Raw genomic sequence first — 24452 nt, forward strand, 5'->3', positions numbered from 1 at the left:
GGTGGTGGGTAGGGAGGGACGGATGGGGGTGGGTATGGAGGGATGGATGGTGGTGGGTAGGGAAGGATGGATGGTGGTGGGTAGGGAGGGACGGATGGTGGTGGGTAGGGAGGGACGGGTCCGGGTGGGTAGGGAGGGATGGATTGTGGTGGGTAGGGAGAGACGGATGGTGGTGGGTAGAGAGGGACGGATGGTGATGGGTAGGGAGGGACGGATGGTGGTGGGTAGGGAGGGACGGATGTTGGTGGGTAGAGAGGGATGAATGGTGGTAGGTTGAGGGATGGATTGTGGTGGGTAGGGAGGGACGGATGGAGGTGGGTAGGAAGGGACGGATGGTGGTGGGTAGGGAGGGACGGATGGCGGTGGGTAGAGTGGGACGGATGGTGGTGGGTAGGGAGGGACTGGTCCTGGTGGGTATGGAGGGACAGATGGTGGTGGGTAGGTAGGGACGGATGGTGGTGGGTAGGGAGGGATGGATGGTGGTGGGTAGGGAGGGACGGATGGTGGTATGTAGGGAGGGATGGATGGTGGTGGGTAGGGAGGGATGGATGGTGGTATGTAGGGAGGGATGGATGGTGGTGGGTAGGGAGGGACTGATCCTGGTGGGTAGGGAGGGACGGATGGTGGTGGGTAGGTAGGGATGGATGGTGGTATGTAGGGAGGGATGGATGGTGGTGGGTAGGGAGGGATGGATGGTGGTGGGTAGGGAGGGACGGGTCCTGGTGGGTATGGAGGGACGGATGGTGGTGAGTAGGAAGAGATGGATTGTGGTGGGTAGAGAGGGACGGATGGTGATGGGTAGGGAGGGATGGATGGTGGTGGGTAGGGAGGGAGGGATATTCGTGGGTAGGAACGGACGGATGGTGGTGGGTAGGGAGGGACGGATGGTGGTGGGTAGGGAGGGATGGATGGTGGTGTGTAGGGAGGGACGGATCTTCGTGGGTAGGGAGGGACGGATGGTGGTGGGTAGGGAGAGACGGATGGTGGTGGGTAGAGAGGGACGGATGGTGATGGGTAGGGAGAGACGGACGGTGGTGGGTAGGGAGGGACGGATGGTGGTGGGTAGGGAGAGACGGATGGTGGTGGGTAGGGAGGGACGGATGGTGATGGGTAGGGAGGGACGGATGGTGGTGGGTAGGGAGGGACAGATGGTGGTGGGTAGGGAAGGACGGATGGTGTTGGGTAGGGAGGGACCGATTGTGGTGGGTAGGGAGGGACGGATGGTGGTGGGTAGGGAGGGACGGATTGTGGTGGGTAGGGAGGGATGGATGGTGGTGGGTAGTAAGGGATGGATGGTGGTGGGTAGGGAGGGATGGATGGTGGTGGGTAGGGAGGGATGAGTCCTGGTGGGTAGGGAGGGACAGATGGTGGTGGCTAGGGAGAGACAGATGGTGGTGGGTAGAGAGGGACAGATGGTGGTGGGTAGGGAGGGACGGATGGTAGTGGGTAGGGAGGGACGGATGGTGGTGGGTAGGGAGGGACGGGTCCTGGTGGGTAGGAAGGGACGGATGGTGGTGAGTAGGAAGAGATGGATTGTGGTGGGTAGAGAGGGACGGATGGTGGTGGGTAGGGAGGGACGGATGGTGGTGGGTAGGGAGGGACGGATGGTGGTGGGTAGGGAGGGATGGATGGTGGTGGGTAGAGAGGGACGGATGGTGGTGGGTAGAGAGAGATGGATGGTGGTGGGTAGGGATAGACGGATGGTGGTGGGTAGGGAGGGACGGATGGTGGTGGGTAGAGAGGGACTGATTGTGGTGGGTAGGGAGGGACGGATGGTGGTGGGTAGGGAGGGACGGATGTTGGTGGGTAATGAGGGACGGATGGTGGTGGGTAGGGATGGACGGATGGTGGTGGGTAGGGAGGGACGGATGGTGGTGGGTAGGGAGGGACGGATGGTGGTGGGTAGGCAGGGACGGATGGTGGTGGGTAGGGAGGGACAGATGGTGGTGGGTAGGGAGGGACGGATGGTGGTTGGTAGGGAGGGACCGATTGAGGTGGGTAGGGAGGGACGGATGGTGGTGGGTAGGGAGGGACCGATTGTGGTGGGTAGGGATGGATGGATGGTGGTGGGTAGGGAGGGACGGATGGTGGAGGGTAAGGTGGGATGGATGGTGGTGGGTAGGGAGGGACGGAAGGTGGTGGGTAAGGAGGGACGGGTCCTGGTGGGTAGGGAGGGATGGATTGTGGTGGGTAGGGAGAGACGGATGGTGGTGGGTAGAGAGGGACGGATGGTGGTGGGTAGGGAGGGATGGATGGTGGTGGGTAGGGAGGGACGGATATTCGTGGGTAGGAACGGACTGATGGTGGTGGGTAGGGATGGACGGATGGTGGTGGGTAGGGAGGGACGGATGGTGGTGGGTAGGGAGGGACAGATGGTGGTGGGTAGGGAGTGACGGATGGTGGTGGGTAGGGAGTGACTGATGGTGGTGGGTAGGGAGGGACGGATGGTGGTGGTTAGGGAGGGACGGATCTTCGTGGGTAGGGAGGGACGGATGGTGGTGGGTAGGGAGAGACGGATGGTGGTGGGTAGGGAGGGACGGATGGTGATGGGTAGGGAGGGACGGATGGTGGTGGGAAGGGAGGGACAGATGGTGGTGGGTAGGGAAGGACGGATGGTGGTGGGAAGGGAGGGACCAATTGTGGTGGGTAGGGAGGGACGGATGGTGGTGGGTAGGGAGGGACGGATGGTGGTGGGTAGGGAGGGATGGATGGTGGTGGGTAGGGAGGGATGGATGGTGGTGGGTAGGGAGGGATGGATGGTGGTGGGTAGGGAGGGATGGGTCCTGGTGCGTAGGGAGGGACGGATGGTGGTGGCTAGGGAGAGACAGATGGTGGTGGGTAGAGAGGGACAGATGGTGGTGGGTAGCGAGGGACGGATGGTGGTGGGTAGGGAGGGACGGTTGGTGGTGGGTAGGGACGGACGGGTCCTGGTGGGTAGGAAGGGACGGATGGTGGTGAGTAGGAAGAGACGGAGTGTGGTGGGTAGAGAGGGACGGATGGTGGTGGGTAAGGAGGGACGGATGGTGGTGGGTAGGGAGGGACGGATGGTGCTGGGTAGGGAGGGATGGATGGTGGTGGGTAGGGAGGGATGGATGGTGGTGGGTAGGGAGAGATGGATGGTGGTGGGTAGGGAGGGACGGATGGTGGTGGGTAGGGAGGGACGGATGGTGGTGGGTAGAGAGGGACTTATGGTGGTGGGTAGGGAGGGACGGATGGTGGTGGGTAGGGAGGGACGGATGTTGGTGGGTAGGGAGGGACGGATGGTGGTGGGTAGGGAGGGATGGATGGTGGTGGGTAGGGAGGGACGGATGGTGATGGGTAGGGAGGGACGGATGGTGGTGGGTAGGCAGGGACGGATGGTGGTGGGTAGGGAGGGACAGATGGTGGTGGGTAGGGAGGGATGGATGGTGGTGGGTAGGGAGGGACCGATGGTGGTGGGTAGGGAGGGACGGATGGTGGTGGGTAGGGAGGGACCGATTGTGGTGGGTAGGGAGGGATGGATGGTGGTGGGTAGGGAGGGACGGATGGTGGTGGGTAGGGAGGGACGGGTCCTGGTGGGTAGGGAGGGATGGATTGTGGTGGGTAGGGAAAGACGGATGGTGGTAGGTAGAGAGGGACGGATGGTGATGGGTAGGGAGGGACGGATGGTGGTGGGTAGGGAAGGATGGGTCCTGGTGGGTAGGGAGGGTTGGATGGTGGTGGCTAGGGAGAGACGGATGGTGGTGAGTAGAGAGGGACGGATGTTGGTGGGTAGGGAGGGACGGATGGTGGTGGGTAGGGAGGGACGGATGGTGGTGGGTAGGGAGGGACGGGTCCTGGTGGGTAGGAAGGGACGGATGGTGGTGAGTAGGAAGAGACGGATTGTGGTGGGTAGAGAGGGACGGATGGTGGTGGGTAGGGAGGGATCGATGGTGGTGGGTAGGGAGGGATGGATGGTGGTGGGTAGGGAGGGACGGATGGTGGTGGGTAGGGAGGGATGGGTCCTGGTGGGTAGGGAGGGATGGATTGTAGTGGGTAGGGAGAGACGGATGGTGGTGGGTAGAGAGGGACGGATGGTGATGGGTAGGGAGGGACGGATGGTGGTGGGTAGGAAAGGATGGATGGTGGTGGGTAGAGAGGGACGGTTGGTGGTGGGTAGGGAGGGAGGGATGGTGGTGGGTAGGGAGGGACGGATGGTGGTGGGTAGGGAGGGACGGATGGTGGTGGGTAGGGAGGGATGGATGGTGGTGGGTAGGGAGGGACGGATCGTCGTGGGTTGGGTGGGAGGGATGGTGGAGGGTAGGGAGAGACGGATGGTGGTGGGTAGAGAGGGACGGATGGTGATGGGTAGGGAGTGACGTATGGTGGTGGGAAGGGAGGGACGGATGGTGATGGGTAGGGAGGGACAGATGGTGGTGGGTAGGGAGGGACTGATGGTGGTGGGTAGGGAGGGACGGATGGTGGTGGGTAGGGAGGGATGGATGGTGATGGGTAGGGAGGGACGGATGGTGGTGGGTAGGGAGGGACGGATCTTCGTGGGTAGGGAGGGACAGATGGTGGTGGGTAGGGAGAGACGGATGGTGGTGGGTAGGGAGGGATGGATGGTGATGGGTAGGGAGGGACGGATCTTCGTGGGTAGTGAGAGACGGATGGTGGTGGGTAGGGAGAGACGGATGGTGGTGGGTAGGGAGGGATGGATGGTGATGGGTAGGGAGGGACGGATGGTGGTGGGTAGGGAGGGATGGATGGTGGTGTGTAGGGAGGGACGGATTGTGGTGGGTAGGGAGGGATGGATGGTGGTGGGTAGGGAGGGATGGATGGTGGTGGGTAGGGAGGGATGGATGGTGGTGGGTAGGGAGGGATGGGTCCTGGTGGGTAGGGAGGGACGGATGGTGGTGGCTAGGGAGAGACAGATGGTGGTGGGTAGAGAGGGACAGATGGTGGTGGGTAGGGAGGGACGGATGGTGGTGGGTAGGGAGGGACGGATGGTGGTGGGTAATGAGGGACGGGTCCTGGTGGGTAGGAAGGGACGGATGGTGGTGAGTAGGAAGAGATGGATTATGGTGGGTAGAGAGGGACGGATGGTGGTGGGTAGGGAGGGACGGTTGGTGGTGGGTAGGGAGGGACGGATGGTGGTGGGGAGGGAGGGATGGATGGTGGTCGGTAGAGAGGGACGGATGGTGGTGGGTAGGGAGAGATGGATGGTGGTGGGTAGGGAGGGACGGATGGTGGTGGGTAGGGAGGGACGGATGGTCGTGGGTAGAGAGGGACTGATTGTGGTGGGTAGGGAGGGACGGATGGTGGTGGGTAGGGAGGGACGGATGTTGGTGGGTAGAAAGGGACGGATGGTGGTGGGTAGGGATGGACGGATGGTGGTGGGTAGGGAGGGACGGATGGTGGTGGGTAGGGAGGGACAGATGGTTGTGGGTAGGGAGGGACGGATGGTGGTGGGTAGGGAATGACCGATTGTGGTGGGTAGGGAGGGACGGATGGTGGTGGGTAGGGAGGGACCGATTGTGGTGGGTAGGGATGGAAGGATGGTGGTGGGTAGGGAGGGACGGATGGTGGCCGGTAAGGAGGGATTAATGGTGGTGGGTAGGGAGGGACGGAAGGTGGTGGGTAAGGAGGGACGGGTCCTGGTGGGTAGGGAGGGATGGATTGTGGTGGGTAGGGAGAGACGGATGGTGGTAGGTAGAGAGGGACGGATGGTGGTGGGTAGGGAGGGATGGATGGTGGTGGGTAGGGAGGGACGGATATTCGTGGGTAGGAAAGGACGGATGGTGGTGGGTAGGGATGGATGGATGGTGGTGGGTAGGGAGGGACGGATGGTGATGGTTAGGGAGGGGCAGATGGTGGTGGGTAGGTAGGGACTGATGGTGGTGGGTAGGGAGGGACGGATGGTCGTGGGTAGGGAGGGACGGATCTTGGTGGGTTGGGAGGGACGGATGGTGGTGGGTAGGGAGCGACGGATGGTGGTGGGTAGGGAGGGACGGATGGTGTTGGGTAGGGAGGGACGGATGGTGGTGGGTCGGGAGGGACAGATGGTGGTGGGTATGGAAGGACGGATGGTGGAGGGTAGGGAGGGACCGATTGTGGTGGGTAGGAAGGGACGGATGGTGGTGGGTAGGGAGGGACGGATTGTGGTGGGTAGGGAGGGATGGATGGTGTTGGGTAGGGAGGGATGGATGGTGGTGGGTAGGGAGGGATGGATGGTGGTGGGTAGGGAGGGATGGGTTCTGGTGGGTAGGGAGGGACGCATGGTGGTGGCTAGGGAGAGACAGATGGTGGTGGGTAGAGAGGGACAGATGGTGGTGGGTAGCGAGGGACGGATGGTGGTGGGTAGGGAGGGACGGACGGTGGTGGGTAGGGACGGACGGGTCCTGGTGGGTAGGAAGGGACAGATGGTGGTGAGTAGGAAGAGATGGATTGTGGTGGGTAGAGAGGGACGGATGGTGGTGGGTAGGGAGGGACGGATGGTGATGGGTAGGGAGGGACGGATGGTGCTGGGTAGGGAGGGATGGATGGTGGTGGGTAGGGAGGGATGGATGGTGGTGGGTAGGGAGAGATGGATGGTGGTTGGTCGGGAGGGACGGATGGTGGTGGGTAGGGAGGGACGGATGGTGGTGGGTAGAGAGGGACTGATGGTGGTGGGTAGAGAGGGACGGATGGTGGTGGGTAGGGAGGGACGGATGTTGGTGGGTAGGGAGGGACGGATGGTGGTGGGTAGGGAGGGACGGATGGTGGTGGGTAGGGAGGGACGGATGGGGGTGGGTCGGGAGGGACGGATGGTGGTGGGTAGGCAGGGACGGATGGTGGTGGGTAGGGAGGGACAGATGGTGGTGGGTAGGGAGGGATGGATGGTGGTGGGTAGGGAGGGACCGATTGTGGTGGGTAGGGAGGGACGGATGGTGGTGGGTAGGGAGGGACCGATTGTGGTGGGTAGGGAGGGATGGATGGTGGTGGGTAGGGAGGGACGGATGGTGGTGGGTAGGGAGGGACGGGTCCTGGTGGGTAGGGAGGGATGGATTGTGGTGGGTAGGGAAAGACGGATGGTGGTAGGTAGAGAGGGACGGATGGTGATGGGTAGGGAGGGACGGATGGTGGTGGGTAGGGAGGGACGGGTCCTGGTGGGTAGGGAGGGACGGATGGTGGTGGGTAGGGAGAGACGGATGGTGGTGGGTAGAGAGGGACAGATGGTGGTGGGTTGGGAGGGACGGATGGTGGTGGGTAGGGAGGGACGGATGGTGGTGGGAAGGGAGGGACGGGTCCTGGTGGGTAGGAAGGGACGGATGGTGGTGAGTAGGAAGAGACGGATTGTGGTGGGTAGAGAGGGACGGATGGTGGTGGGTAGGGAGGGATGGATGGTGGTGGGTAGGGAGGGATGGATGGTGGTGGGTAGGGAGGGACGGATGGTGGTGGGTAGGGAGGGATGGGTCCTGGTGGGTAGGGAGGGATGGATTGTAGTGGGTAGGGAGAGACGGATGGTGGTGGGTAGAGAGGGACGGATGGTGATGGGTATTGAGGGACGGATGGTGGTGGGTAGGGAGGGACGGATGGTGGTGGGTAGAGAGGGATGGATGGTGGTGGGTAGGGAGGGATGGATTGTGGTGGGTAGGGAGGGACGGATGGTGGTGGGTAGGAAAGGATGGATGGTGGTGGGTAGGGAGGGACGGATTGCGGTGGGTAGAGAGGGACGGATGGTGGTGGGTAGGGAGGGACGGGTCCTGGTGGGTATGGAGGGACAGATGGTGGTGGGTAGGTAGGGACGGATGGTGGTGGGTAGGGAGGGATGGATGGTGGTGGGTAGGGAGGGACGGATGGTGGTGGGTAGGGTGGGATGGGTCCTGGTGGGTATGGAGGGATGGATGGTGGTGAGTAGGAAGAGATGGATTGTGGTGGGTAGAGAGGGACGGATGGTGGTGGGTAGGGAGGGACGGATATTCGTGGGTAGGGAGGGACGGATGGTGGTGGGTAGGGAGGGACGGATGTTCGTGGGTAGGGAGGGACGGATGGTGGTGGGTAGGGAGGGACGGATGGTGATGGGTAGGGAGGGACAGATGATGGTGGGTAGGGAGTGACGGATGGTGGGGGATAGGGAGGGACTGATGGTGGTGGGTAGGGAGGGACGGATTTTGGTGGGTAGGGAGGGACGGATGTTCGTGGGTAGGGAGGGACGGATGGTGGTGGGTAGGGAGGGACGGATGGTGGTGGGTAGAGAGGGACTGATGGTGGTGGGTAGGGAGGGACGGATGGTGATGGGTAGGGAGGGACGGATGGTGGTGGGTAGGGAGGGACGGATGGTGGTGGGTAGAGAGGGATGGATGGTGGTGGGTAGGGAGGGATGGATTGTGGTGGGTAGGGAGGGACGGATGGTGGTGGGTAGGAAGGGATGGATGGTGGTGGGTAGGGAGGGACGGATGGCGGTGGGTAGAGAAGGACGGATGGTGGTGGGTAGGGAGGGACGGGTCCTGGTGGGTTGGGAGGGACAGATGGTGGTGGGTAGGTACGGATGGATGGTGGTAGGTAGGGAGGGACGGATGGTGGTGGGTAGGGAAGGACGGATGGTGGTGGGTAGGGATGGATAGGTCCTGGTGGGTATGGAGGGACGGAGGGTGGTGAGTAGGAAGTGATGGATTGTGGTGGGTAGAGAGGGACGGATGGTGGTGGGTAGGGAGGGATGGATGGTGGTGGGTAGGGAGGGACGGATATACGTGGGTAGGAACGGACGGATGGTGGTGGGTAGGGAGGGACGGATGGTGGTGGGTAGGGAGGGAATGATGGTGATGGGTAGGGAGTGACGGATGGTGGTGGGTAGGGAGGGACGGATCATCGTGGGTAGTTTGGGACGGATGGTGGTGGGTAGTGAGCGACGGATGGTGGTGGGTGGGGAGGGACGGATGGTGGTGGGTAGGGAAGGACGGATGGTGGTGGGTAGGGAGGGACCGATTGTGGTGGGTAGGGAGGGACGGATGGTGGTGGGTAGGGAGGGACGGATTGTGGTGGGTAGGGAGGGATGGATGGTGGTGGGTAAGGAGGGATGGATGGTGCTGGGTAGGGAGGGATGGATGGTGGTGGGTAGGGAGGGATGGGTCCTGGTGGGTAGGGAGGGACCGATTGTGGTGGGTAGGGAGGGACGGATGGTGGTGAGTAGGAAGAGACGGATTGTGGTGGGTAGAGAGGGACGGATGGTGGTGGGTAGGGAGGGACGGATGGTGGTGGGTAGGGAGGGACGGATGGTGGTGGGTAGGGAGGGATGGATGGTGGTGGGTAGGGAGGGACGGATGTTGGTGGGTAGGGAGAGATGGATGGTGGTGGGTAGGGAGGGACGGATGGTGGTGGGTAGGGAGGTACGGATGGTGGTGGGTAGAGAGGGACTGATGGTGGTGGGTAAGGAGGGACGGATGTTGGTGGGTAGGGAGGGACGGATGGTGGTGGGTAGGGAGGGATGGATGGTGGTGGGTAATGAGGGACGGATGGTGATGGGTAGGGAGGGATGGATGGTGGTGTGTAGGGAGGGATGGATGGTGGTGGGTAGGGAGGGATGGATGGTGGTGGGTAGGGAGGGATGGATGGTGGTGGGGAGGGAGGGACGGCTGGTGGTGGGTAGGGAGGGACGGGTCCTGGTGGGTAAGGAAGGATGGATTGTGGTGGGTAGGGAGGGACGGATGGTGGTGGGTATTGAGGGACAGATGGTGGTGGGTAAGGAGGGACGGATGGTGGTGGGTAGAGAGGGATGGATGGTGGTGGGTAGGGAGCGACGGAGGGTGGTGGGTAGGGAGGGACGGGTCCTGGTGGGTAGGGAGGGATGGATTGTGGTGGGTAGGGAGAGACGGATGGTGGTTTGCAGAAAGGGATGGATGGTGATGGGTATGGAGGGACTGATGGTGGTGGGTATGGAGGGACGGAAGGTGGTGGGTAGTGAGGGACGGATGGTGGTGGGTAGAGAGGGATGGATGGTGGTGGGTAGGGAGGGACGGATTGTGGTGGGAAGGGAGGGACGGACGGTGGTGGGTAGGGAGGGACGGATGGTGGTGGGTAGGGAGGGACGGGTCCTGGTGGGTATGGAGGGACAGATGGTGGTGGGTAGGCAGGGACGGATGGTGGTGGGTAGGGAAGGATGGATGGTGGTGGGTACGGAGGGACGGATGGTGGTGGGTAGGGAGGGACGGGTCCTGGTGGGTATGGAGGGACGGATGGTGGTGTGTAGGTAGAGATGGATTGTGGTGGGTAGAGAGGGACGGATGGTGGTGGGTAGGGAGGGATGGATGGTGGTTTGTAGGGAGGGACGGATATTCGTGGGTAGGAACGGACGGATGGTGGTGGGTAGGGAGGGACGGATGGTGGTGGGTAGGGAGGGATGGATGGTGATGGGTAGGGAGGGACAGATGGTGGTGGGTAGGGAGGGACGGATGGTGGTGGGTAGGGAGGGACTGATGGTGGTGGGTAGGGAGGGACGGATGGTGGTGGGAAGGGAGGGACGAATGTTCGTGGGTAGGGAGGGACGGATGGTGGTGGGACTGGAGAGACGGATGGTGGTGGGTAGGGAGGGACGGATGGTGATGGGTAGGGAGGGACGGATGGTGGTGGGTAGGGAGGGACAGATGGTGGTGGGTAGGGAATTACGGATGGTGGTGGGTAGAGAGGGACAGATGGTGGTGGGTAGGAAGGGATGGATGGTGGTGGGTAGGTAGGGACGGATTGTGGTGGGTAGGGAGGGATGGATGGTGGTGGGTAGGGAGGGATGGATGGTGGTGGGTAGGGAGGGATGGATGGTGGTGGGTAGGGAAGGATGGATGGTGGTGGGTAGGGAGGGATGTTTCCTGGTGGGTAGGGAGGGACGGATGGTGGTGGCTAGGGAGAGACGGATGGTGGTGGGTAGAGAGGGACAGATGGTGGTGGGTAGGAAGGGATGGATGGTGGTGGGTAGGGAGGGACGGATGGTGGTGGGTAGGTAGGGATGGGTCCTGGTGGGTAGGAAGGGACGGATGGTGGTGAGTAGGAGGAGACGGATTGTGGTGGGTAGAGAGGGACGGATGGTGGTGGGTAGGGAGGGACGGATGGTGGTGGGTAGGGAGGGACGGATGGTGGTGGGTAGTGAGGGACGGATGGTGGTGGGTAGGGAGAGATGGATGGTGGTGGGTAGGGAGGGACGGATGGTGGTGGGTAGGGAGGGACGGATGGTGGTGGGTAGGGAGGGACGGATGGTGGTGGGTAGGGAGGTACGGATGGTGGTGGGTAGAGAGGGACTGATGGTGGTGGGTTGGGTGGGACGGATGGTGGTGGGTAGGGAGGGACGGATGGTGGTGGGTAGGGAAAGACGGATTGTGGTGGGTAGGGTGGGACGGATGGTGGTGGGTAGGTAGGGACGGATGGTGGTGGGTAGCGAGGGACGGATGGTGGTGGGTAGTTAGAGACGGATGTTGGTGGGTAGGGAGGGACGGATGGTGGTGGGTAGGGAGGGACGGATGGTGGTGGGTAGGAAGGGGCGGATGGTGGTGGGTAGGGAGGGACGGATGGTGGTGGGTAGGGAGGGACGGGTCCTGGTTTGTATGGAGGGATGGATGGTGGTGGGTAGGGAGGGACTGATGGTGGTGGGTAGGGAGGGACGGATGGTGGTGGGTAGGGAGGGAGGGATGGTGGTGGGTAGGGAGGGACGGATGGTGGTGGGTAGGGAGGGACGGGTCCTGGTGGGTATGGAGGGACGGATGGTGGTGGGTAGGGAGGGACGGTTGGTGGTTTGTTTGGAGGGACGGATGGTGGTGGTTAGGGAGGGACGGATGGTGGTGGGTAGGGAGGGACAGATGGTGGTGGGTAGGGAGGGACGGATGGTGGTGGGTAGGGAGGGACGGATGGTGGTGGGTAGAGAGGGACGGATGGTGGTGGGTAGGGATGGACGGATGGTGGTGGGTAGGGAGGGACGGATGGTGGTGGGTAGGGAGGGACAGATGGTGGTGGGTAGGGAGGGACGGATGGTGGTGGGTAGAGAGGGACGGATGGTGGTGGGTAGGGAGGGACGGATGGTGGTGGGTAGGGAGGGACGGATGGTGGTGGGTAGGGAGGGACGGATGGTGGTGGGTAGGGAGGAAGGAAGAAAGGGAGGGATGATGAGGAAGATAAAAAGAAGAAAACAGTGAGAAAAGGAAACCTGGAAGGGAAAAATGGAAGAGGGAAGATAGATAGATAGATAGATAGATAGAGAGAGAGAGAGAGAGAGAGAGAGAGAGAGAGAGAGAGAGAGAGAGAGAGAGAGAGAGAGAGAGAGAGAGAGGAAGGAAGATCAGGAAGATAGATATAAATAACGTGACTGCTCTTAACTTAGGATACTGTCCTTATGTTATGTATGTGGCTCTCAGGTTTTAATTAAGAAATAATCACATCAGCACTGAGAATCAGGTCTTAACTAGGAAATAATTAAGTCATTACTAATATACTCACGTCATAACTAATATATATATATATATATATATATATATATATATATATATATATATATATATATATATATATGTATATATATATATATATACGACTTTCAATTTATCTAAACAAAAATAAACTTGATGTATCTGAGAATAAACTTTTTATATAAATGAAGCAAAGCAAAAAATAGCACTCACCCACCATATAATGAATATAACGGAGTGTTACGGTTCAAATCTTAATCTTTAGCCAGGTTAGTGCATTCCGTAACAACACACTTCATAGAATGAAAGGATATGTTTCCAAACTTAGAAATGTAAGGCACAAATAATAGTTACTCAGTCTTTTCAAGTTTCTCTTTATTTAAAAGCTTAAATACTTTAGATATTCATAAGTATCTATTAAATATCACTGTCAGAAACTTTCCTTCACACAAGAAAACTCTTAAATAGAATGTACATGTCAATATGGTCATTACACTTGACAATGATCAGAGGAATATTATCGCTTCCTCAATAGTAACATTACTTGTGTGTAAGTACATATATTGAGAATTAACACTTTTTCTGAGTAACTCCCTGGCATAAGGAATATATCATAAAGTTCTAAGCTTGACACTGGTCGTCACATCGTAACCTGAAGACAACTGTATATCATTGTCAGCAGACTTCACAATAAACCACAAGCTGGATCAGGAGTTTCTATAACCCAATTCTCTATCCAAGTGAGAATAAGGCGGAGTACTAGGAGGGTAGCTCAGTCAATGCACACTTAGTCAGCAGAGAGAGTGAACTGCCATATACAGTAAATTCCTTCATGACATCAACTCGTCAAAAGGGGGAGAGGGTAGAGCGGTGCAAACTACCCACCAATGGAGATACCTTGTTATAAACCTTAGCCAGGTGTACCTACCTAACACATTACTCAAGATATATATATATATATACATCATACCCGGGTATATTCCAAAATCAGATAATATTATAAACTAGTGGAATCTTTAATTTAGCTAATATTAAAGAAACCCAGAGTATAATATTAAGTGGATAATACATATAAATTAATCACATTATGACCTTGGTCATAATACACCCCCCCCTTTCGGGGACTAAACTTCGCCGTAAAAGAGGACTTTAAAAACAGAATATAAGCCAGAATACAAGTCATTCCTCTGACAAAGACCCTGATGACAAATGTTGCTTCTCCAACAAGAAAATTAAAAGTCTGGTGTCGCCAAACCACGTATGTGTAGACACCACGTAACCAGAGCTTCTGATAGAGGTGTTTCTCATAAAGAGGCCTTAAGTGACCATTGGTAGCAGGAGAAGTCAGGGTAAGACAACAGGAGACTGCCACCACAGAAATAAGTTCTGGATACCATATGGTGGCTTACGTGACAGGTCTCCTCAGTGGTTACAAGAATCAGATAACTGTAAGTAAACAAATAGCATTAAGAAAATGCATTAAACAAATACATACCTATAAAAGTGCACTACAAATCCTCTTTTATAAATTCAAATTTAATTACATGTCTTAAGGACGGGACAGAGTGTCAGCAATAACATTATCAGTTCCTCTAATATGGTTAATGCTTATAGAAAAAGGTTGTATCCTAAGGGACCATCTTTGTATTCTAGCATTCTTAGCCTTCATGGTGTTTAAAAAGGTTAAGGGATTATGATCTGTTTTTACTCTAATTTTATGAGGGGTAGTCCCGAGATAGACTTCAAAGTGTTCCAAGGCTAAGACCAATGCTAGTGCCTCCTTTTCAACGGTTGCATAACTTAATTGATGGGGTTTCAATTTTGCAAAAAAATAACAGACTGGGTGTAAAAGATCAGAAGAGGAGGAAGGTTGTAGAAGGACAGCACCGACTGCATACTCGCTGGCATCCACTTGTAAAGTAAAGGGAACGTCAAACACCGGACTCTGTAGAACTGGAGAGGAACCAAGTAGACGCTTTAGACGAGTAAAGGCTAACTCACTTGTAGTCGTCCATTTAAAAGGAACTTTAGAACTTGTAAGTTCAAACAGCGGTGCTGCCACTTGCGAAAAATTAGGGCAAAACCGGCGGTAGTAACCGGCCATCCCTAGAAACCTCTGTATACCTTTCTTGTCCTGTGGAGCAGGAAAATCCACAATAGCATGAATCTTTGCATCAACGGGGGCAACCGTGCCTTGCCCTATATTAAATCCCAGATATTTTATCCGGGCCTGACCAAACTCACACTTGGCAAGGTTGACGGTAAAATGGTGTTCATCTAGCCTTTTCAAGAGAGCTTCCAGCCGAATCAGGTGTTGAGGCCAGTCGTCGCTGAATACTACTAGATCATCTAGGTAGGCTTCCGTTCCTTCCAAGTCGTACGTTAGCCGATTCATAAGCCTCTGGAAGGTCGAGGCAGCGTTGCAGAGCCCGAAGGGCATCACCCTGTAGTTGAACAGGCCTCCAGGCACGGTGAAAGAAGAAATCTCCTGCGCTCGAGGCGATAAAGGCACTTGATAATAACCACGCAGGAGGTCCAAACGACTGACATACTTAGCACTGGCAACGCTGTCTATTAGGTCGTCAACCCTGGGAAGGGGGAATCCGTCAGGCACTGTTAGGGAATTTACTTTCCGATAGTCGGTACACATTCTAAATGAACCGTCCGACTTGGGTACAAGGACACACGGTGAAGCCCAAGGGCTTTTGCTATGTTCAATCAAACCATGATCGAACAAGAAACTTATTTCCTCCCGCAACGCTTTATTCTTTAGTGGGCTGACTCTATATGGAGCTTGTTTAATAGGAGCAGCTCCTTGCACGTCAACATCGTGGATCCCCATGGTGCACTGTCTGGGGATATCTCCAAAGAGACTTCCATAAGTGGAAATCAAGTCTCGGATTTCACTTGATCTTTCCTTTTCTAAGTTACCGAGATACTCATCTAAACCATACCCCCGGCCGGGATTGAACCCGCGGTCATAGAGTCTCAAAACTCCAGCCCGTCGCGCTAACCACTAGACCAGCTAGCCACAATAAGATTCATCCAACTAGGTATATTTCTACACCATAGGAAGGTTAGCACAGGCACCTCTGTGACCACAAATGCAAGTTTTTACAGACGAATCTCCAGCTAGCGTGGCCGTGACGAACTCTAGCTCAAGTCCCTTCACTGCCGTCAACATGACTTAAGAAATCGTAATGACACGATTGCAAATCGTGTCATTACGATTTCTTAAGTCATACTCATCTAAGGTTTCCATTATTTCCGAGTTCTTCAGTCTTATCTCTACTCCACGTGAACAATCTTCTTTACTCGAGTCACCTTCCGGTGACCTCACCGCAGCCACAGGAACAAGTCCCTCGTAGTATTTCTTTAGCTGATTTATATGGTAAGTTCGGGTCGACTTTCTTCTTCCTGGTGTTCTTACCACGTAATTTACCTTACTCAGCTTCTTAATCACCTCCATTGGACCCTCATACTTGGGTTGCAAGGTATGGCCTGGCACCGGCTTTAAAGCTCCCACATTTAATGAACGCTCAACAGCAGTCTTGTCATAATGTTGTTTCATACGGTTTTGAGCTTGTCGGAGGTTGTCAGCGGCCAATTGCTGAGTAAAAGCCAAGTGTTTTTGCATTGCCGAGGGGGATAAACATAAAGAAGGCTCCATTTTCCCAGACCATACGTCCTTTAACATTACTAACGGTCCTCGGACCGCATGACCATAAATGAGTTCAAAAGGACTAAATCCTAAACTCTCCTGTTCGCTCTCTCTTAAGGCAAGGAGGAGGAAAGGAATACCTTCATCCCAGTCCGTTGAGAACTGCTCACAGTATGCCCTCATCATGATCTTCAGGGTTTGGTGAAATCTCTCTATGACACCCTGGGTTTGGGGTCTATATGCTGTTGAAACAATGGGTTTAACTCCAACCCTGGACATAGCTTCACGGAAAATTTTTGATGTGAAATTCGTCCCTCTGTCAGATTGAATCTCCTTAGGGAATCCGAACTGTGCGAAGAATCTAAATAGGACTCTCACAATAGCCTTGGCACTAATCTTGCGAAGGGGCACAGCCTCTGGATACCGAGTAGTCGTATCCATTATCGTAAGAAGATATTGATTGCCAAGCCTAGTTTTTGGGAGAGGTCCCACACAGTCTATTACGAGCCGAGAAAAGGGTTCGCCTTCTACGGCAATAGGCAAGAGGGGTGCAGGAGGAGGTTTATGAGCAGGCTTCCCAATGAGCTGGCAAATAGCACAGTTTCTCAAGTACTCAGTCACGGTATCCTTCATCTTGGGCCAGAAGAAATATCGGGCTAATTTTCCTAAAGTCTTTCTTATTCCCAAGTGTCCGCCCATGGGGCTAGAATGTGCCACTTCCAATGCTAACTCCCGAAACCGGACAGGTAAAACCAAAAGCTGTTTTGGCTTGAGACATGAATTAGCTGAAGTCGACGGAAATTTCTTCATCAGGATACCGTCAGAGTAATAAAAACATTCTTCCTTACCCTCAGCTTCCATCTCAGTAAGCGCTTGATCCCTTGCCCGTTTCAACGACGGGTCTTCAAGCTGTTCTTTTACTAAATTTTCACGATTAAAATCGCTACTCCGTAATGGGGCAAAATCTACCACTTGGGATTTTGGAGGCTGATTTTCGACTTCTTGTTGATCACTGGCACTGAACAGAGTATCCAAACCCCAATCTGAGGGTTCATCAGGAGTAGGCAGTGGTTCCAAATTCTTAGCCATAGCCCTGGTTATGGCTGTAAGAGGGAATAGACGAGGACCTTCCTTACACCCTTCAATGGCATAATTCTCTCCAGAGAACTTCTCTATAACATAAGGTTCTTGGCAAATTCCTCCTCTTCCTAAATCATTTCCCACCAATAGATCTACACTCTTAATGGGAAAATCAGTTTCAGAAAGGCCTACAACAGCTTCACCTTGATATGAATCGACGTTCACATATACCTTATGAAGGGGTACTCTTGTGATAGTGCCACCGTAACCTTCTAGCAAAACATCCAGGTTAATATAAGTGTCATCATTTAGAGGAAGTACTCCTTTTCTCAGTAAGGTCAGGTAGCTTCCCGTATCCCGATAGGATACTATGTCCACCATTTGGTCCTCTGTAACACCAGCCTTACCCTTAAAGAAGTAAGGCAACATGGCTTCCGAAACTTTATCTGCGAACAACTCAGAGGGAATTAGGCACTTCGATTTTGAGGAAGACGTCATCTGTACAGGTAATGTTTCAGAACCTGACCGCCTACGGTCTCGATTTAATTGGAAACATGAGCGCCTCCAATGTCCTGGTTTCTGACAATAAGAGCAAGTTGGGCCTCTTCTTGATGCATTTCCCTCGTAAGATGGTTTTCCTTTACCATTACTGTGGACGACATTCGAGTAGGCTTTTGCTGAATGAGGAGGAGAGGTCTGCTGATCCATTTTCCTAGGAGAGAAAGACTGACTCTTAGGAGAACATAAATTGGCTTTCTCTCTAGACCCTTTTTCCTTGGTCAATTGAGAGGTTATCTCAAAGTGATCAGCTAGAGAAGCAGAGGCCAACACATCTGCAGTCTGGTGTTCGATAACAAAGGAGCGTACATCGCCCGTCAGAGAGTTCTGAAATTCTTCTTGCAAGATCAACTGCATCAGACGCTCCATAGTATCACACTCAGATGACCTCAACCATCGCTCTAGAGCCACCTTCTTTTGCCGGGCAAATTCAACCCAGGTTTGGCCGGGCAGTCTTCGTAGAGAGCGGAAGGTGCGCTGATAACTTACAGGAAGTAAGTCATACTCCTTTAAAATGATCTTCTTAACTGCCTCGTAATCTGCATACTTATCATACGGGAGAGCTGCAGTACATGATTGAGCCTTACCCTTAAGTGTGGTGTGAAGTAAGGTAGCCCAATGTTCACGAGGCCATCTCATCCCTCGTGCCTGATTCTCAAATGCGTCGAAGTAAGTGTCCAAGTCTGTTTCACAAAATCTGGGCACTAATGAGGCAGCCCTGTGCAGGTCAAAGGTCAAGGCTTGAGTAGCAGGCGACTTACTCTTTTCTTCTTTTTGCCTCTCGAATCTGATGTTTTCCCTCTCGAACTCCTCTTTATACAGCAGGCGCTGGGATTCCAGTTGCTCTGTTTGCAACTTTATAAGATGTTCCAGACGTTGAAAGTGTTCGAGTGTGAGAGGAGTCAAAGGTACTGGAGGAGTGGGAGGAGAGAGTCCCTCTAGGCGAAGTTTGGGACGAGCTCCACCTCCGGTCGCCCCCACATGACCAGGGCTAGCTAATGGGCTCTCATTACACGAATCAGGCGGTACGTTGTCCCGAGACATAGCCTCTGCTCCCAAAGTGAGGCCTTCAAATGAAGCCACCAAATGAGCTACTCCAAGGGATAAAGATTCCTCCGAGGGTGTTTTGTCATGCGAGTCCAACCTCGGGACAGTATCAGAGGGCTGAGAAAACAGTATGTTCTGTATTATAGAACGGACAGTACTCGCTATATAACGATTGTTATATGAAACTCCTAAATATCTAGCAACTTGCCAGCATTGTTGCAGTGGTAAAGTCTTCAGCGTATCTGGAGTCAGGTTCTTCACCAACTGTGATATGTCACGATCCATGGTCAAGAAGTTCAAAGATCCCGGACAGGCCCCCACTTGTTACGGTTCAAATCTTAATCTTTAGCCAGGTTAGTGCATTCCGTAACAACACACTTCATAGAATGAAAGGATATGTTTCCAAACTTAGAAATGTAAGGCACAAATAATAGTTACTCAGTCTTTTCAAGTTTCTCTTTATTTAAAAGCTTAAATACTTTAGATATTCATAAGTATCTATTAAATATCACTGTCAGAAACTTTCCTTCACACAAGCAAACTCTTAAATAGAATGTACATGTCAATATGGTCATTACACTTGACAATGATCAGAGGAATATTATCGCTTCCTCAATAGTAACATTACTTGTGTGTAAGTACATATATTGAGAATTAACACTTTTTCTGAGTAACTCCCTGGCATAAGGAATATATCATAAAGTTCTAAGCTTGACACTGGTCGTCACATCGTAACCTGAAGATAACTGTATATCATTGTCAGCAGACTTCACAATAAACCACAAGCTGGATCAGGAGTTTCTATAACCCAATTCTCTATCCAAGTGAGAATAAGGCGGAGTACTAGGAGGGTAGCTCAGTCAATGCACACTGAGTCAGCAGAGAGAGTGAACTGCCATATACAGTAAATTCCTTCATGACATCAACTCGTCAAAAGGGGGAGAGGGTAGAGCGGTGCAAACTACCCACCAATGGAGATACCTTGTTATAAACCTTAGCCAGGAGTATCTATCTAACACATTACTCAAGATATATATATATACATCATACCCGGGTATATTCCAAAATCAGATAATATTATAAACTAGTGGAATCTTTAATTTAGCTAATATTAAAGAAACCCAGAGTATAATATTAAGTGGATAATACATATAAATTAATCACATTATGACCTTGGTCATAATACGGAGGAAAGAGCAAAGGAACGAAACCACGACTTATGTTTAGTTAGGTAAGGTCTGTCAGGTAACAGGACAAGTGTTCCCTGACTCAGGTATCAGTCATATACTGACCCGAGAGCTTCCGCTGGCTTACCCCTCCACCACTTTAAAAATTAGGGTTATGGTTGTAACCATTATCTTCGTTAGCGACTTAACTTTAGATACAGTGGCCAGGCTTCAAACACCTTTTATTGTACAGCAATAAAGGAATGGAACAGACTGCCTGCACATGTCAAAGTCAGTCATAGCATGAACCAGTTCAAGAAGAGTGCCAAAAGGTGTCTGATGAATGTAGCTACAAAAAGGGAGTGGAATAATTTTTTTAAATTTTTTAGCTAACACACGTGTAATTTTACCTTATTCCTAGTAATGACCCTCGTATTGTAAATAGTCTTAATGACCCTCGTGTAGTAGTCTTAATGACCCTCGTGTAGTAGTCTTAATGACCCTTGTGTAGTAGTCTTAATGACCCTCGTGTCGACAGGCGTAGAATTAGGGAAGATATGATCGAGGTGTATAATTGGAAACAGGAATAAATAAAGGGTATGTAAAGAGAGTGCTGAAAATTTCCAGCCAAGACAGGACTCGCAGCAATGGTTTCAAGTTGGAAAAATTCAGATTCAGGAAGGATATAGGAAAGCACTGGTTTGGTAATAGAGTTGTGGATGAGTGGAACAAACTCCCGAGAACAGTTATTGAGGCTAAAACGTTGTGTAGTTTTAAAAATAGGTTAGATAAATACATGAGTGGGTGTGGGTGGGTGTGAGTTGGACCTGACTAGCTTGTGCTGCTGGGTCTGGTTCAGTGTTCCTTCCTTGAGTGAAGGTGACCAGACTGGGTGGGTCATTGGGCTAATCGGGGGTAGGGGTCATTGGGCTAATCCGGGGGGGGGTCATTGGGCTAATCCACGGGGGGGGGTCACATGGACCTGCTCCACATGGGTCAGTAGGCCTGTTGCAGTGTTCCTTCTTTCTTATGTTCTTATAAGATGTTATTATCTCCTTCATAGAATAATAATAAAATAGTATCACCTTTATATTATAATGGAAATAAGTCACTGACTTTTTTTGGGTTATCCCAGGTTCTCTGCACATATACTGCTTTGTATGATAATCTATGTAACCGTATTTGTGTATACCTGAATAAACTTACTTACTTATCATAAATACAGTGGATCATAATTACATTAAGAAAAACTTGTCATCAGATTGAGCTGACACATCAGTCAGTCTGCGAGACGGACGACACAAGACCTCAGACTGCTGGACATAAATTCATTCTCAGGCAAAAACGACTAATACGGCTGCAATTTTTGCCCAGAGGAGAACAGAGAGAACATATTTGTTGAATCAGCTTTTACGTTCGTAGTTAGTAACTACGACCGTAATTCAATTTTAGAAAAGAGTCTTTATTTCAGCAGTTTATTTAGAATATATAGACTCGAATATTTCATAATAATGGGCAAATAAAAATCAGAAGAACCACTGTCATTAGGCTCGGTTCCATGTCCATGCAAGAAGAACCGCTGTCATTAGGCAAGGTTCCAAGTCCATGTCAGCGAAACCACTGTTATTAGGCTAGGTTCCATGTCTTTGTCAGGAGAACCACTGTCATTAGGCAAGGTTCCCTGTCTTTGTCAAAAGAACCACTTTTATTAGGCTAGGCTCCGTGTTCTTGTCAAATGAACCATTGTGATTAGGCAAGATTCCATGTCCATATCAGTCATTAGGCTAGATTCCATTGAATTTTCAGACAAGGACACGTAATATGAATTAATGTCAAATCAATTACAATATTCTACCAGTTGTCTGCCAAAGCAACAATTAATTTGTATTGTTTACCAACACAGGTACAGAGTGCTCAGACAACAACGAACACTGTGTCTTCTGGGCAAAGAAGAACGAATGCTTTAGCAACCCCAGTTATATGAGTCTTTTCTGTAAGAAGAGTTGTGGAGTGTGTCACACTAGTGGTAAGTGTGTCCTGAAGTGTGTCACACTAGTGGTAAGTGTGTCCTGAAGTGTCACACTAGAGGTGTGTGCTGGAGTGTATCACATTAGTTGTGTGTGCTGGAGTGTGTCACACTAGTGGTGTGTGCTGGAGTGTCACACTAGTGGTGTGTGCTGGAGTGTGTCACACTAGTGGTGTGTGCTGGAGTGTGTCACACTAGTGGTGTGTGCTGGAGTGTGTCACACTAGTGGTGTGTGCTGGAGTGTGTCACACTAGTGGTGTGTGCTGGAGTGTGTCACACTAGTGGTGTGTGCTGGAGTGTCACACTAGTGGTGTGTGCTGGAGTGTCACACTAGTGGTGTGTGCTGGAGTGTGTCACACTAGTGGTGTGTGCTGGAGAGTGTCACACTAGTGGTGTGTGCTGGAGTGTGTCACACTAGTGGTGTGTGCTGGAGTGTGTCACACTAGTGGTGTGTGCTGGAGTGTGTCACACTAGTGGTGTGTGCTGCAGTGTGTCACACTAGTGGTGTGTGCTAGAGTGTGTCACACTAGTGGTGTGTGCTGCAGTGTGTCACACTAGTTGTGTGTGCTGCAGTGTGTCAAACTAGTAGTGTGTACTGGAGTGTGTCACACTAGTGGTGTGTGCTGGTGTGTGTCACACTAGTGGAGTGTGCTTGAGTGTGTCACACTAGTGGTAGTGTGTCCTGAAGTGTGTCACACTAGAGGTGTGTGCTGCAGTGTGTCACACTAGTGGTGTGCGCTGAAGTGTGTCACACTAGTGGTGTGTGCTGGAACGTATCACACTAGTTGTGCATGCTGGAGTGTGTCACATTAGTGGTGTGTGCTGGAGTGTGTCACACTAGTGATGCATGTCACACTAGTGGTGCATGTCACACTAGTGGTGTGTGCTGGAGTGTGTCGCACTAGTGGTGTGTGCTGGAGTGTTTCACACTAGTGGTGTGTGCTGGAGTGTGTCACACTAGTGGAGTGTGCTAGAGTGTGTCACACTAGTGATGCATGCCACACTAGTGGTGCATGTCACACTAGTGGTGTGTGCTGGAGTGTGTCGCACTAGTGGTGTGTGCTGGAGTGTTTCACACTAGTGGTGTGTGCTGGAGTGTGTCACACTAGTGGTGTGTGCTGCAGTGTGTCACACTAGTGGTGTGTGCTAGAGTGTGTCACACTAGTGGTCTGTGCTGCAGTGTGTCAAACTAGTAGTGTGTACTGGAGTGTGTCACACTAGTGGTGTGTGCTGGTGTGTGTCACACTAGTGGAGTGTGCTTGAGTGTGTCACACTAGTGGTAAGTGTGTCCTGAAGTGTGTCACACTAGAGGTGTGTGCTGCAGTGTGTCACACTAGTGGTGTGCGCTGAAGTGTTTCACACTAGTGGTGTGTGCTGGAACGTATCACACTAGTTGTGCATGCTGGAGTGTGTCACATTAGTGGTGTGTGCTGGAGTGTGTCACACTAGTGATGCATGTCACACTAGTGGTGCATGTCACACTAGTGGTGTGTGCTGGAGTGTTTCACACTAGTGGTGTGTGCTGGAGTGTGTCACACTAGTGGAGTGTGCTAGAGTGTGTCACACTAATGGTGCATGTCACACTAGTGGTGTGTGCTGAAGTGTGTCGCACAAGTGGTGTGTGCTGAAGTGTGTCACACTAGTGGTGTGTGCTGGAGTGTGTCGCACTAGTGGTGTGTGCTGCAGTGTGTCACACTAGTGGTATGTGCTGGAGTGTGTCACACTAGTGGTGTGTGTTGGAGTGTGCCACACTAGTGGTGTGTACTGGAGTGTGTCACACTAGTGGTGTATGCTGGACGGTGTCACATTAGTGGTGTGTGCTGGAGTGTGTCACACTAGTGGTATGTGCTGGAGTGTGTCACATTAGTGGTTCACACTAGTGGTGTGTGCTGGAGTGTGTCACTCTAGTGGTGCATGTCACACTAGTGGTGTGTGCTAGAGTGTGTCACACTAGTGGTGTGTGCTGGAGTGTGTCACACTAGTGGTGTGTGCTGGAATGTCAATCTAGTGGTGTGTACTAGAGTGTGTCACAATAGTGGTGTGAACTGGAGTGTGTTACACTAGTGGAGTGTGCTGGAGTGTGTCACACTAGTGGTAAGTGTGTCCTGAAGTGTGTCACACTAGAGTTGTGAGCTGCAGTGTGTCACACTAGTTGTGTGTGCTGAAGTGTGTCACACTAGTGGTGTGTGCTGAAGTGCGTCACACTAGTGGTGTGTGCTGGAGTGTATCACACTAGTGGTGTATGCTGGAGTGTGTCACACTAGTGGTATGTGCTGCAGTGTGTCACATTAGTGGTGCATGTCACACTAGTGGTGTGTGTTGGAGTGTGTCACACTAGTGGTGTGTGCTGGAGTGTATCACATTAGTGGTGTGTGCTGGAGTGTGTCACACTAGTGGTGTGTGCTGGAGTGTGTCACACTAGGGGTGTGTGCTGGAGTGTGTCACACTAGTGATGCATGTCACCCTAGTGGTGCATGTCACACTAGTGGTGTGTGTGTTGGAGTGTGTCACACTAGTGGTGTGTGCTGGAG

The 24452-nt window shown here is 52.8% G+C and overlaps 1 protein-coding gene across 1 annotated transcript in view; it reads left to right on the plus strand.

The window, feature by feature from the left end:
- LOC128689923 (zinc metalloproteinase nas-13-like) overlaps positions 1–24452 on the plus strand; it is a 61054-nt gene that overhangs the window by 30645 nt on the left and 5957 nt on the right. The window contains exon 11 of the mRNA XM_070080301.1: positions 21799–21921. Coding sequence (XP_069936402.1) covers positions 21799–21921 — 123 coding nt within the window. The remainder of the gene's footprint in view (positions 1–21798; positions 21922–24452) is intronic.

Source organism: Cherax quadricarinatus, unplaced genomic scaffold (genome assembly GCF_038502225.1).
Source record: "Cherax quadricarinatus isolate ZL_2023a unplaced genomic scaffold, ASM3850222v1 Contig293, whole genome shotgun sequence".
In the NCBI taxonomy this organism is placed as follows: Eukaryota; Metazoa; Arthropoda; class Malacostraca; order Decapoda; family Parastacidae; genus Cherax; species Cherax quadricarinatus.